Below are 15,620 nucleotides of genomic sequence, written 5' to 3'. Positions count from 1 at the left end.
TCTTTTGAATTTTACATAAATGTAATTTAACAAAATGTGTAACTTAAAACTGCTAGTTGTAGCATTTTAGCTGAATAAAGACACGTGATGTGTTAAAAATGGAGTATGAAGGAAGGGTTCCATGAGTGTAAATATTATAACATAGAATCACTGAGTACTTCCCATCTAATTTAGTTCCTTTTTGTAATTTTCAGGAAATCCATCAATTGGAATTTTGAAATATAAAGATAAGTATTATACTTTCAATACCAGAGATGCTGCATATTCATTTGCAGAAAACCCTGAAAATTACATTGATATAATTAGAGAAAAAGCCAAAAAAAATGCAGAATTGATTCAGCTACTGGAACTTCATCAACAGTTTGAAACACTTATTCAGTATTCTCAGGTAAGCAGGGTTGGCGTTTTAAGAATTTATGACATTTAAGAATGTAGTTGATAAAAAAGTTAGATTTTGTTGTAGAATGCTCCCCAAGTCCAGGCAGGAGACACGGTCAGATGAGGGCCTTTACAGGTTATCTGAAAGGCATTCACATCCCAAGATGGAAACGAAGGAAATCCACAAAGAATAAGTGAAAACAAGATAAGGAGTCAGACTGATGAATTAGGCTGGAAAAATTCTGGAAGGACAAGACTACATTGGGATAAATCATTGAAACTACAGCATTTCCTTGTCTAAACTGAAGGAGCTCAGTACGAGGAATACAGGTGCTAACTCATGCTCAGAGGTGTGAGATCAGTTAGCAGGTTTAAGTGGCAGCAGTTTGAAGGCCGCAGAGTGAATCTGAAGGCGTGTTTCTGTGTGAGCTGGTGCCTGTCCCCTAGTGCATTCAATGGACATGTCCTGAACTGCTGGCCGTGTGCCGGGCACGATTCTTGGCGCCGTGAGCAGAGCGGGAACAGTCCCTGCCTGCAGGCATTCCCGTTCTGCTGCTGCAGATCCTCATTTTCTCCTTGCCTCTCATTTTCACTGTTCGGCTTTTAATTGCTCTGTCATCCTCTCTGGTTTAATTTACCCCTTTTCAACTCACTAAAGTAAAACCCTGCAATACATAATTTATGAATTTTTTAAGAAGTATCAACATTCTAATGATCAAGCAGGTGGGTCTGGGCCGGACTCGCTGGGCTGGCAAGGACCGCAGCAGTAACCGGTAGGAGGAAGATGGGGCTAGGGATGGTGAGGCACGGAGGGGGTCTGAGTGCTTGGGCCAGGAGCCCGAGAACCAGCCAGGGATGACCTGGTTGAAAGGCATCTGCCATTGGTGCTCTAGTTCTGACGCCCTTCCGCCAGCCTGCTGAGACGCTGCGGCTGGCCTTGTAAGGCAGCAGGAAGACAGGGAAAGGCTGGACTCAGGTGATCAGAAAGGTGTGCTGAGTGTGGATGTCTTTTCTATTAAAGAACAATTTCCCCCTATATTCCTGGTTTTCCCTTTCTGTGTACTTAGTCCTTTATTAACCTTCACTACCCTTAGAAGTGAATATTCCCTCTCCATATTTCAATACTGTATTCATAATTTTTACTTGCCGTTTACTTGTATTGATATAATATTGTTATCTTTCAGCATCTTTTAATCTCCCTAATTATATCATAAGGTCATTTTGAAGGCAGAAGTTATATCTTATGCTGAATAGTAGGCACTTGGTAAATCATCTGTTTCTTGATGAGGGGAAAGAAGTCAATCCATTTGCCCTCCTCTTCTCTAGGACTGGAGTTTCTTAAGCCTCTCCACCTGCTCCAGCACCCTCATTTCCAGTATAATCATAGCTTGTTTAGCCTGGAATTACTGAATACTCAATAGTTCAATACTGTAGTGAGCTTCCGGGTGCTTTGGCAGAAAAATGAATGTATGGATAATACTCTGCTGTTATACATTCTTTAAGATATATTCTAAAGGTGTTCTGATACTTTAAACAAGCGTGATTTATACCTAGTACTTAATAGCTATTATAAGCTTCAAGCCATTTCCAATAAGGTATTCACTTATGCTTCACATTGTGAAAACTGGAGAAGGGCATTTGATTTGGGAACAAGTGATGTCATGTTTTATCCTTTCAAAATATACCTCCTACATTAAGTTCATAAAATCGGGCACAAATTCACAATGCCCAGGAAATTAATTACATTTGGCTCACTTTAATTATGAGCTTTTCTTTTTTTTTCTTTGCTGATATTTACAAGTATGTTTTATAGTCTTCTTTTCCTAATGTTTTGTTAATCTTAGCTAAATATTTTAGTTATCTGTAAAATGTTTATTTTTTTAGAAATATTAATTATAAAACTGTACTTCTTTAGACGAAAGGGGTTGACAAACGTTATATAAAACCAATTACAAAATGTGAAACTGGCACTCAGACGGATACGCATTTGTTGCCACCAACAATTGTGAGATCATATGAGTGGAATGAATGGGAATTAAGAAGAAAAGCTATAAAATTGGTTTGTAACAATATTATCTTCTAAATTATTTATAGTTGGAGAATTTTGAAGAATTTTAATCTGCTATTCATAGAGTTGGTATGCTAAATTATTTACATGAAATAGTGAGTTGTACAGTTTTTTTGCTAAAATAAAAATAATTAGCATAATTTATGATTTTCTAGCTTTACAACATTATCTTCTAGTATTAAGCATATGTAGAAATATAAAAGCATGAAGCTGCTCTCAAATTTTATCAGTCAGTAACTATAACAATAATAGTTGCTGTCCTTCTGTTTCTCTATTGATCTATATAATGGTTTTAATCTATTGTGCCAACCTATGGGGTGCTGGAGAAGGCAATGGCACCCCACTCCAGTCCTCTCACCTGGAGAATCCCATGGACGGGGGAGCCTGGTGGGCTGCAGTCCATGGGGTCACTAAGAGTTGGACACGACTGAGCGACTTCACTGTCACTTTTCACTTTCATGCATTGGAGAAGGAAATGGCAACCCACTCCAGTGTTCTTGCCTGGAGAGTCCCAGGGACGGGGGAGCCTGGTGGGCTGCCGTCTATGGGGTCGCGCAGAGTCGGACATGGCTGAAGTGACTCAGCAGCAGCAGCAGCAGGGGATGCTAGTATTTAAAGCCCTCCAGCTTCTTCTAATCATTTAAAGCATACTCTTCTCCTTTTTGGACTTTCTTGAGAAGCAGAAATATACCTCTATTATATCACAGATACGTCCTCCTCTTATTGTCAACTTGTTGTTTTCAGACACTTGACACGCCTGTCCTTCTGATTCTTAGTCATCTTAATCACAGCCGGTACCTACCCTTGAGGGCTTCCCAGGTGATGCTAGCGCTAAAGAACCCGCCTGCCAATGCAGGAGACGTAAGAGATGCAGGTTCAACCCCTGGGTCGGGAAGATCCCCTGGAGGAGGGCATGGCAACCCACTGCAGTGTTCTTGCCTGGAGAATCCCAGGGACAGAGGAGCCTGGAGGGCTGTAGTCCTGGGGGTTGCAAAGAGTCGGACACGACTGAAGTGACTTAGCGCTCAGGCATGCACCTACCCTGGAAGTCTGTCTTTAAAACTTTCATCCTATCTGACTCAGCGGAATTCCCTCCACTCATCCTTGGTATAGTATCATGTCATTTTAAACAGCAAATATGGTGTGAAGGAACAGACTCTTTTTTTTATCTGTAGCCTTTTCTCAGTATATTTTACCCATCTCTTTAACTGAAATCAGGTATGGAAATAAAGACTACTCATGTGAGAACAGAGGCTATTTATTTAAAGACTGCTGCATCCAGGGAGTCAGTCACCATCACTTGCACTGGGCAGGGACTCAGAGTTGGGGAGAGGAGTGAAAAAGTTTTATAGTGAAGAAGGGGGAGGCTTGGATATTCCTCTGGAGGAAGATGACAGGAACCTCAGTACAGTTCAGTCCCTCAGTCATGTCTGACGCTTTGCAACCATGGACTGCAACACACCAGGCCTCCCTGTCCATCACCAACTCCCAGAGCTTGCTCAGACTCATGTCCATCAAGTCGGTGATGCCATCCAACCATCTCATCCTCTGTCATCCCATTGTCTTCCTGCCCTCAATCTTTTCCAGCATCAGGGTCTTTTCCAGTGAGTCAGTTCTTTGCATCAGGTGGCCAAAGTACTGGAGCTTCAGCATCAGTCCTTCCAATGAATATTCAGGACTGATTTCCTTTAGGATGGACTGGTTGGATCTTCTTGCCGTCCAAGGGACAGGAAACTAGAGGGGGGCTAACTCGAGGTGGGCTAGCTAGCAGCAGGGCATCTTATGTGATTGGCTTAGTGAGCATTTTAGGCTTTCTCCGATTGGTTCAGAGTTGGAAGGGGAGGCAGCTGAGCTGATCGCTGCAGCTACCGAGGTTGCGTCTCTCTTCTGAGACTGGTTGCTGCAGAGGTTGTCGGTTGGAGCTCTGTCACATGAGGCCCAGCCTGTCTGTCTGTCTGTCCAGTCTCCCTTGTCACTAACCATACCAGTTCCCTTGCTCCCCTCTCTGGTGGGAACTTCTCAGCCCTGATTTCTCGAGATGAGACAGCTTCAGCTTCCTGGTGTATCTTCTGATCATCGTCCATTAGCATCCTCACCAGGTACTCTCTCGTAGCTCTTGAAGCTCCCATTCCCTGTATTCCTTTCTGTTACCTACTAGACTTGCACGAAGTCATCAGATGCGTACTGGGTAGCTTACATACCCCGCCGCTTTGTTCTTCAGGACCTGAGTCTAGCAGGTGACACTGATGCCCTTCTGTTAAGTGGTTTAACAGAAGCGAAGTGAAAATTCTACGCCACTGACAGAGGTGGCATATTAAGTTGGCCTTGAGAGACAGATAGGCAATGGGGAAGAGGGGAGTGGTGGTTGGTCAGACTGTGAGAAGTAAACGTTAGATCTGGGCTGGAAATTTTAAAAAGATAACGGAGTGCTCAGTGGGGCAGAACCTCATATTGACTGGACCCTCTCTTCTCAGTCTTCAACTTCATTCTGATCCCCACCTTAGATCAAATTACCCCCCGATTTGCAGCATGTTGAATGCCAGCTCCCCATATATTACCCAGTACAACTTGTTGATAAGACAAAACTGAGTATATTGCTTACAGTGATACGGGAAACCACCCCTTCAGCGGAGCTTTGCAGGGTCTCGGAGTGGGGAAGGGCAAGGTCAGGATTTATTGAGACTGAAGTTTAGTTGAAGGTAGGTGTTCCAGTGCCTGGGATCAGTCGGGGGATGAGTTGTGGGCTTGAATTGGGTTGGGTAGAGATCATGAAAAAGCAGTCCAGGATTGATGGAAGTAAGCAAGCTGAATCTGAAGGCAGCTGATACAGAGTCCTGGGGCTGCTTCTCTGTGTTAACACTTACTGCTAAAGAGCCGAGGCGTCTTTCAGGACGCTCTGCAGCCAAGTCAAGTGATTTGCTTTGGCCGGAGACTCTCAGAATAGTAAAATTATGCTAATGAAGACAGGAGCAGTAAAGCCCTACTGATGTAGACAGTGAGTTGTGTGCAGAAGTAGTTCTCCATCATCTTCAGCATCTCAAACTCTGAAATGTTTCCTCTAATTCTAGGTCTCTCCTTCTTCACTCACATGTTCTAATCCCTTCTGAGTTTTTTCCTGGGGCTTCACCACAGCTTCAGTGAAACCCTTCTTCTCCTTTATATAAGCTCTTCCATGCTTCCCAGCTGGAGTAATCTGTTTAACCTCATGTTTACTACTAATCTGTAAAAGGAGTAAGCAAAATGTAGAATAATATAAAATATTATCTGGAAACATCTGAGCATTTCAAATTAAGTGTTGGGTGAAGCCCATTTAAGTAAGACAATTAAATCTTAAAATTTTTGTCTTTTAAACAAATAAACCAAGAATGGTGGGGAAAAAAATCCAAGTGGTATGACTCTCAAAGTGTAATAATGAATTGAGCTCACTGTACATTTGAATCTGTATGTTTTTCACTTTAGGTTTTTATGTCTATTTTCGTTTATCTATTTTCCTACTTCTCAGCAAAGGGTTATTTATTTCCTAATATGCTCTAAATTGTCTAATATTTTAATGATTTGTAGAAACATGCTGTGTTGTAGGACTAATTTCTTTGTGGATGGAGAGGAGGGGGAAGAAAAAGGCAGATATTAGCTATACCTTAGAGTAAAAAGCAGATATTAACTAGTATCTTAGAGTATTTTATTTGTTCTTTAAAGGAGTGTTCATTCCCGTGTAATTCTCTTTCCACTTAGGCCAATTTGCGTCGGAAAGTCACGCACTCCGTGCAGACTGATCACAGTCACATGAGGAGAGAAAACTGTTCTCAGGTCTACCCTTCGAAGACCGTCGGCACGCAGTCACTGCGGGACGGCTGCAGCCGCGTGCCGCGGCCCCAGATCTACATCGCTGGTCTCCGCGGGGGCCAGACCAAGGCCACCCACGGACTCAAGGTGAACCTAACTAGAGCGGTTGATGAAACCTAGTTAGAGCCCGAGGTTTCGATGTAGATGCCACTAACTTATGAACAGTGGCAAATATTTAAGAGTACGTTTGCATCCGTGAAAATTCACTGATTTGGGGGGCGGGGGTGCTGGTACATTCATTGGTGGTATGAATGTTTTTGGATTCTCATTTATATGCACTGTCAAAACTCCTACAAAAAAGGGCACGTTGTTTTCTGTAATGCATTTTTCATTCTATTAAAATTGAAAGGTAAACTCTGTCCATTCCTCTTTGACTTCTAAGAAACCGTTTAGCAGCATTGAGACTGAAATTATTAGATATTAATATATTAAAATATGATTAGATATTTATATATAAGATTATTATGCTTGGGATGGAAATTTATTTAGATAACTTTGTATACATTAATAGCAGATTATTATGCCTGGGATAGAAGTTTATTTCTAAAATCATGTTTAATGTTGAACATTAAAAAATATAAATGTAGTTAACAGTTTCAGCTTCATTAGCTATCCAGTGTAACATGAATTAAATTGATATAAGACTTCATTAATTTGGAACAGTTAGAACAAAGGCCCAAATGATGTTTTTATTTTTATTTATTTATCCCAATTGAGGTCTTGATTTTAATACTTCAATATTGCTTTACTCAGATTATTTTATCTGTTTATCTTTTACCCAGCACGAATTTGTTGAACACTTCTTCATTTTTTTTAACCTCTCATCTCTCTTTTCTAATTGTAATAGTACTTAAAATGTAATCTTAAATCACAGCTGTGATCACGTGATCTCTTTTAAAATCTGGAAATTTCACATGGAGTCTGGCCTCCGGCCCCTTGAAAAGACTGGACTATCGGGCAGCACTCGGCCAGCCTTCTGTAAGCGGTGACTGTGCCCTTTCGTAGGGCGGGTGCATCTGGTTGCATCTTAGGGAGCAGGTGCAGCTCCCGCAGCCTCCCGGGGCCCCCACTTCGCCCCTTCGCCCTGTCTGCCTGACTGCACAGGCAGCTGTGTTTCAGGCCCCTGTGAATTACTGATAGCTGACTTTCAGAGCCGTTGTTGTGCCGCCTTACAGGCTCCCGATACACATGGATGGGTAATGAAGGCTCTCAGATGGAGGGGCCGTTAAAACTTGCCTCGAAAACAAAACAAAACAAACAAACTTGCCTCGGCCGCTGGGGGTCATTTGACTTAGGTAACTCTAACTAAGGGGTTTGTATAGTTTGTTTTCTGCATAGGTTAAATGTTGCTTATATTAATAGCATGATATGCTTCAAAATCCATTTTCCACATATATTATAGAGGTAAATTTCAAAAAACAGATCTGCTTCTCAGTTGTTATGATTTTCATACCTATAGTTTAATTTTTTAATTGAAGTATAGTTGATTTACAATGTTAAGCAAAGGGATTCACTTATATCTTTTTTATATTCTTTTCCATTATGGTTATCATAAGATACTGAATTTAGTTCCCTCTGTTATACAGTAGGACCTTGCTGTTTAATCATACCTGTCATTTGAAAGTGATGTTAAAGATAGGGTGGCTGGCTGTTGAGGCAAAAACCCTGGGGGCGAGAGTGGGGGTGGGAGGGCTCCGTCCCTGAAGACGGCGGGATGATTAAAGGTAGTACTAACCTTTACAAATTCAGGAATTTGATTTTACCTATTCTAATCAAACCTCTTTTGATCTTACAAGATTCCTAAACACAGAAAGGATGGCTGATAAACCACAGTTTAGGGCTCTGAAGTTAGGGCTGAAAGCGGAATTGCCAAGCAAATAAAAACACGAAATACGATTTGAAAAGCTAATATCAGAAAGCCGCCTGGTAAGAATAAAAGACTCAGAACAAAGGGAGCTAGGTCACAAGGTCAAGTCGGCCTCTCCAGGTCCTCTCTGAATTGTCTGACGTGTTGGGCCCAGTGTCAGCTGGTCAGCACCATTTCCGCAGGCCCTAGCCGAATTCATTTTCTCTGCCAAGCTTGTTTCTCCCTCTGTATTTCCTTCTGTGGTCAAAGGCATCACCACCCACTCAGCATAAATTAAAAACTTCTGGACTGCCTCCCACAGCCCCTACACTTAACCAGTCATTGCACCTTGTTGATTTGGCTTCAGCTGCCTTTGAGATCTGTGTCTTCCTAGTCTTACTGCTGTTGTCATAATTTAGGATTTAGAACTATTGCCTGATTCACCAGCATAATTTTTGTAACATACAAATCTGATCAGATCACCTGGCTCCCTCCCCACCAAGCCTCACTCCCCTTACTTAAAAGGACACTTTTTTCATTATCTAGGGGATAAAGTAAAAATTCCTTAACACGTGAGACTTTTCAAAATATATCCCTTTATCATTCAGTTGCATTTTCTGCCTCCATGCTCTCTGTATACATTATATACATAGTAGGCAGAGTCCAAACGGTCAATATATTAGAGTCTTTAATACACCTTTGTCCCCTGGAATAGACTCCACAGACAGTCCTAGGAAATGTTTGTCCCCATGAAATCTGTTCATCGGTTCAGTTCAGCCACTCAGTCGTGTCCGACTCTTTGCAACTCCATGGACTGCAGCACGCCAGGCCTCCCTGTCCATGACTAACTCCCGGAGTTTACTCAAACTCATGTCCATTGAGTCAGTGATGCCATCCAGCCATCTCATCCTCTGTCATCCCCTTCTTCTCCTGCCCTCAATCTTTCCCAGCATCAGGGTCTTTTCAAATGAGTCAGTTCATCGCATCAGGTGGCCAAAGTATTGGAGTTTCAGCTTCAACATCAGTCCTTCCAATGAACACCCAGGACTGATCTTCTTTAGGATGGACTGGTTGGATCTCCTTGCAGTCCAAGTGACTCTCAAGAGTCTTCTCCAACACCACAGTTCAAAAGCATCAATTCTTCTGTGCTCAGCTTTCTTTATGGTCCAACTCTCACATCCATACATGACCACTGGAAAAACCATAGCTTTGATTAGACAGACCTTTGTTGGCAAAGTAATGTCTCTGCTTTTTAATATGCTGTCTAGGTGGGTCCTAACTTTTCTTCCAAGGAGCAAGTGTCTTTTAATTTCATGACTGCAGTCACCATCTGCAGTGATTTTGGAGCCCCAAAAATAAAGTCTGTGACTGTTTCCCCATCTATTTGCCATAAAGTGATGGGACCAGAGGCCATAATCTTAGTTTTCTGAATGTTGAGGATGAAGCCAACTTTATCACTCTCCTCTTTCATTTTCATCAAGAGGTTCTTTATTTCTTCTTCACTTTCTGCCATAAGGGTGGTGTTATCTGCATATCTGAGGTTATTGATATTTCCCCTGGCAATCTTGATTCCAGCTTGTGCTTCTTCCAGCCCAGTGTTTCTCATGATGTACTCTGCCTATAAGTTAAATAAGCAGGGTGACAATATACAGCCTTGACGTACTCCTTTTCCTATTTGGAACCAGTCTGTTGTTCCATGTCCAGTTCTAACTGTTGCTTCCTGACCTGTATACATATTTCTCAGGAGGCAGGTCAGGTGGTTTGGTATTCCCATCTCTTTAAGAATGTTCCATAGTTTGTTGTGATCCACACAGTCAAAGGCTTTGGCGTAGTCAATAGAGCAGAAATAGATGTTTTTCTGGAACTCTCTTGCTTTTTTGATGATCCAGTGGATGTTGGCAATTTGATCTCTGGTTCCTCTGCCTTTTCTAAATCCAGCTTGAACATCTGTTTATCAGATTTCATTTTTTCGGTGAAGGTTTTCCCCATCACCTTTGAGAGAATTAATTTTTCTTCCTTGGGTTTTCACAGGGGTTTATACATACTTTTACTATAATAGGGCTTGAAGTATAAAGGTCTGTATGTGTCCCTCTATATTTACCGTTAGACTATGCATTTCCTGAGATCTGAGTTGTGTTTTGGCCATTTTTACATCCCTACTATTGTTACTGTATCTTGTTGGATGAATGAAGTTTTTAAAAAGGGAATGAAAGAAAGGACAGACTGGAAGCAAGGTATTGGTTGAGTGATTATTTTCATTGTCAAGGTGATAGTTCAATGGCAAAGTAGTTATTGGAAATTAAAAGGAAGAAACACAGAGAGGAAAAGGGAGATCATCTTTGGGGAAATTGGTGGAAAATAAAGTTGGATGAGCAGGGTTGGTGTAGATTTTGGAGAACTCTGAAAGACAGAGGAATGTGTTGCCTTTCTGTAGTATGATATTAAAAACAACAACAACAAAAAAAAACTGTGGCTGATCCTGGAACAGAAGATCCACTGAGGGAGAGAGATGCTGGCATCGGTGAGCTGGAGAAAAGTGAAAGTGAGAGTTGCTCAGTTGTGTCTGACTCTTTGTGACCCCATGGACTAGACAGGCCATGGAATTCTCCAGGCCAGAATACTGGAGTGGGTAGCCTTTCCCTTCTGCAGGGCATCTTCCCAACCCAGGGCTGAACCCAGGTCTCCCACACTGCAGGCGAATTCTTTACCCGCTGAGCCACCAGAGTGAGATGGAGAGGAAGCTGTTAACAAGGACCAGGGCATCGTGGTGTTGGATGACAGGAAGGGACAAATGTGAGATTTAAGGGAGGCGATATAACAGCTCAGGAAAGGGAAGGGAAAATCAGAGTTTCTACCCTGGGAAACAGAGGATGATATGAGAAGGGGAAGTGGTTGGTCAAAAAAGATAATGTGTTCTGTACTAGAAATTTTGAATTTAAGAAATGACAAAGAAAGAAAAGCAGAGGTGACTAGAATTTGATCTGGAGAAGGGTAGTTTGGGGGATCATCCCCAATGAATGGGGCTGGAATGAGGAGGAAGAGAAGACAGAGAAGCAGTCAGAAGAGTAGGAAAAAATGTAAAGCAGTCTCTGTGATCACGGAAGTAAGGTCTAGGTCTTCTTATTATTAGCTGTGTTATATGGTCTCTCCCCGATGAGTTTCTTCATCATCAAAATTGGGATAATGGTTCCCAACTCATTGGCTTGTCTGAGAGGATTAAACCAGCTCAGTTCAGCTGCTCAGTCGTGTCCGACTTCTTGCAACTCCATGGACTGCAGCAGCCAGGCTTCCCTGTCCATCACCAGCTCCTGGAGTCCACCCAAACCCATGTCCATCGAGTCGGTGATGCCAACCAACCATCTCATCCTCTGTCAGCCCCTTCTCCTCCTGACCTCAATCTTTCCTAGCATCAGGGTCTTTTCAAATGAGCCAGTTCTTCACATCAGGTGGCCAAAGTATTGGAGTTTCAGCTTCAACATCAGTCCTTCCAATGAATACTCAGGACTGATTTCCTTTAGGATGAACTGGTTGGATATCCTTACTGTCCAAGGGATTCTCAAGAGTCTTCTCCAACACCACAGTTCAAAAGCATCAATCCTTCAGCGCTCAGCTTTCTTTATACTCCAACTCTCACATCCATACGTGACCACTGGAAAAACCATAGCCTTGACTAGACAGACCTTTGCTGGCAAAGTAATGTCTCTGCTTTTTAATATGCTGCCTATGTTGGTCATAACTTTTCTTCCAAGGAGAAAGCATCTTTTAATTTCATGGCTGCAGTCACCATCTGCAGTGATTTTGGAGCCCCCCAAAATAAAGTCTGTCACTGGTTTCCATTGTTTCTCCATCTGTTTGTCATGAAGTGATGGGCCACGATCTTGGTTTTCTGAGCAGTTAGTGAACATGTGTAACGCGCTTGTCTGGTAGGTGCCTTGTCAGTGTAGCCAAGAGAGGGGGCACCCCCAGTGTTTTGTGTCTGCTGCACTCCCACCCTCATTTTTCTGTTTTCTAGATCTCAGTACCTAGAATCATGCTTGGCACATTAGGACTTCCCTTAAATGTCTGATGAACAAACACAAGAGGATGAAGAATGGAGTTGGCAACTGCCAAGCTGTTTGAACAGCGTTGGCTTGAGTTGAAATAAGGTTGCAGCCAGCGAAGCAGAAGATTGTAGAACTAAGTACAGACTACGTATCAGTGACTGTTTGGCAGGAAAAGAGAAATGGGGTTATGGTAACTCAAACTGGAAGCAGAGGCAAGGGAGAGTTAAGCTCAAATAAGCAGTGTTTAACCTGGGGTGAGGGGAGGAGGGGCTGGGGGTGGGGTGTGAGGTCCGAGGCGGAGGGGATCTGTGTAGGCATCTGGCTGATTTCCGTCATTGTACAGCAGAAGCGAAGACAACAGTGTAAAGCCATTATATTCTAATAAAAAGAAAACATCCAATTTATTAACTTAAAAAAAGAAGTATTTAGATACGATTATTACTCATTTAACTCTTTCAGTTCAGACACTGAATTTTACCTTGTGTCTTTGTATTTTTAAAACAAATTTTCTCAGTTCTAAAGTGCAACAATCCTTCTGGTTTGTCTTTAGCAATTTTTACACCACAGGAAAGAGTTGTTTTAAAATCTCAGTGAAAGTGAAAGTCGTTCAGTTGTGTCCTACTCTTGGCGACCCCATGGACTATACAGTCCATGGAATTCTCCAGGCCAGAACACTGAAGTGGGTAGCCTTTCCCTTCTCCAGAGGATCTTCCTAACCCAGGGAAGGAACCCAGGTCTCAGATTAGTTTGGGATTTTTTAAAATAGAAGAATGAGAGTAATATGTTTAATCTGCATTTGTCTACACAGTTCTTTAATGGTTTACTGTACTTTAAACCTTGCCACTTTCAATAATCTGTTGTACAAATGCCTTACTTGAATTGAGCTACAATCTCCTTAAGCCTTTTGGTATTTGCTTCCTGTACAGTCTTTTTGTTTAATGAAGTTCACACCTTTACTTTGTTACTAATGGAGATAGTAGTGGGCTTCCTTTCATACAATTCATTGAGACTAGGGCAGCTCTGATACCTAAGCAGAGATAGAAGTGACAGGGTATCGAGACAAATACTGCAGTGTTAGTGACAATCAGAAAAATCACTGGGGCCTCAGATGGAAAGAGCAGCAGCCTCTGTAAGCCTATTTCATCATCAGGCAAATGATCTTATGGCCCACATGATGGAGATGTCCGCTCCTTGCTCTAACCAAGGTTTGTACAGACAACTAGACATACATAAAAGAAACACATTGAAATGATACTTGTCCTGGAAGATTTAGGATAATTTGAAATGAGAAAGTAAAAATTACCTTAAACTAAGAATGTAAATGTCTGCTTGGCCATTCACTGGGCTGGGATGAGAAACACAAAAATCCCAGCTTCAAAGTTAACAGGAAATAACCCCTCTCTCAAGGATATGCTGCAGTTGTGAAGTGTAATAACACCCCCCTTTTTTGAGTGTCTACTTTCCAATTCACTGGAAAGTTTTGTTCTCTGAAATCATACGCTGCTAGGAACCCTGCTGTGGAAATTGTATCAGTAACAATGAAACACTCTATTCTTGCTTGAAGGATTTAAGTCACTTTGATCCAGAGACACAGCTTCAGTTTCCAACCTAGCTGCAATGCCTGCGTTGAGGGGACTGCTGAGTGTAACAGCATATACAGTAACTTTGGGGTTTCCAAGAAACAGGATCCTGAGACTCTTTGGATCTGATGTTGAGTTTTTCACACACAGCCCTGCTTTGAATCTAACAAAGTACTGCTTCTTTTTAAATTTCACCCACTCCAGTATTCATGTCTAGAAAATCCCATGGACAGAGGAGCCTGGCGGGCTACAGTCCACATGGTCGCACAGAGTTGGACGTGATTGAGCAAATATGCACAGTAAGTCCATCCTTCCCCCAGATTCCGTAACTGTCTTTTCCTTTGTTTCCTGAGACCTCCCACAGTTATTCTGATGTGCAGTCTCCTTCACTGGAATGGACCAGTCATCCTGATTCTATCTAACTACCGGTTTGTCCCCAGTGGGTTTTGGGCGGATCAGTTAGGACAAGAGGCATCAGAATCTAGTCAAGGCTCATGGTAATAGAGCAGAAAGTCTTTGTAGGCAATGAAAATTTTAAGAAGGAAAATTTACATTATGTGAACCAGAAATGCCACAAAACTAGCTCTAAAGCATTTGACCCACCACCCTAATTATGATCAGTGTGTATGTGTATAACACTCTTCTCCCCGCAGAAGGAACCATAGTTTCTTGAAGTGTAGTTGATCCCATGGCTTAGAAGAGGGAAAAAATCAAGATTGACCTGGAACCTGGACCCTGAAATCAAAAATGTTTCAAAAAGTTGCTGCAGATTTAAAGAAAGGAGTGGACTTATAGGGTCCATATGGGGCAATTTGAGTGTCCAAAGAATAATTATAGTTAAAAAGTAAGTTGAGACTATAATGATACTCCAAAATAGGAGATAAATAAACCATATAAAACAATATAGAACAAAATAAATTTATGATAGAATATTTTTAATTTTTACAATTAATTTCAAGTACAGATGTGAGTTTTTAAGTGTGTATGGGTATGTATAAGCTCATACAGCAGGGAACTGAATAACTGCATAAGTGAGAACGGAGCCGATTATCGGAAGAGGCGGTGAGCACCGGTCAGCACACGTAGAGCCAGGCAGGGGGCGACGCAACGTGGCTCTGAACTGAGACCAATCAAAGGTCTCACTATATGAACTCTGGTCTCCTTCTCTGAGTTCTTTCTGACATTGTTGTTTAGTTGCTAAGTCCTGCTCTTTCGATACCCCATGGACTGTAGCCCGCCAGGCTCCTCTGTCAGTGGGGTTTCCTAGGCAAGAAGACTGGAGTGGGTTGCCATTTCCTTCTCCAGGGGATCTTCCCCACCTAGGGACAGAACCTGCCTTCTTTACACTGAGCTATCTGGGAAGCCCACTCCCCCATTAATGTGATGCTAATAATGAATGAAAAATTTTGCAATAATATTATATACATAATATATATATTAATATATATATAAATAATGATCTTAGTCACTTAGTTGCTCAGTCGTGTCCAACCCCTTGCGACCCCATGGACTGCAGCACGCCAGGCCTCCCTCTCCATCACCAACTCCCGGAGTTTACTCAAACTCATGTCCTTTGAGTTGGTGATGCAACCCAACCACCTGATCCTCTGTTTTCCCCTTTTCCTCCTGCCTTCAATCCTTCCCAGCATCAGGGTCTTTTCAAATGAGTCAGTTCTTCACATCAGGTGGCCAAAGTGTTGGTGTTTCAGCTTCAGCATCAGTCCTTCCAACGAACATGCAGGACTGATTTCTTTTAGGATGGACTGGTTGGATCTCCTTGTTGTCCAAGGGACCCTCAAGAGTCTTCTCCAACACCACAATTCAAAAGCATCAATTCTTCGGTGTTCAGCTTTCTTTATAGT

At 42.1% G+C, this 15,620-nt stretch overlaps 1 protein-coding gene across 4 annotated transcripts in view; it reads left to right on the top strand.

The window, feature by feature from the left end:
• The window catches only part of CFAP206 (cilia and flagella associated protein 206), a 29,750-nt gene extending 23,107 nt beyond the window's left edge, over window positions 1–6,643 (top strand). For all 4 annotated transcript variants that reach the window (XM_020879134.2, XM_020879131.2, XM_070450150.1 and 1 more), the window contains 3 exons: window positions 195–388; window positions 2,294–2,437; window positions 6,179–6,643. In XM_020879134.2, the coding sequence (XP_020734793.2) occupies window positions 195–388; window positions 2,294–2,437; window positions 6,179–6,409 (569 nt within the window). In that variant the 3' untranslated portion in view covers window positions 6,410–6,643. The remainder of the gene's footprint in view (window positions 1–194; window positions 389–2,293; window positions 2,438–6,178) is intronic.
• The last annotated feature ends 8,977 nt before the right edge of the window (window positions 6,644–15,620 follow it).

Source organism: Odocoileus virginianus, chromosome 19 (genome assembly GCF_023699985.2).
Source record: "Odocoileus virginianus isolate 20LAN1187 ecotype Illinois chromosome 19, Ovbor_1.2, whole genome shotgun sequence".
Classification (NCBI taxonomy): Eukaryota; Metazoa; Chordata; class Mammalia; order Artiodactyla; family Cervidae; genus Odocoileus; species Odocoileus virginianus.
The sequence above is the reverse complement of the archived record's forward strand: the minus strand, read 5'-3'. Positions and strand labels throughout refer to the sequence as shown.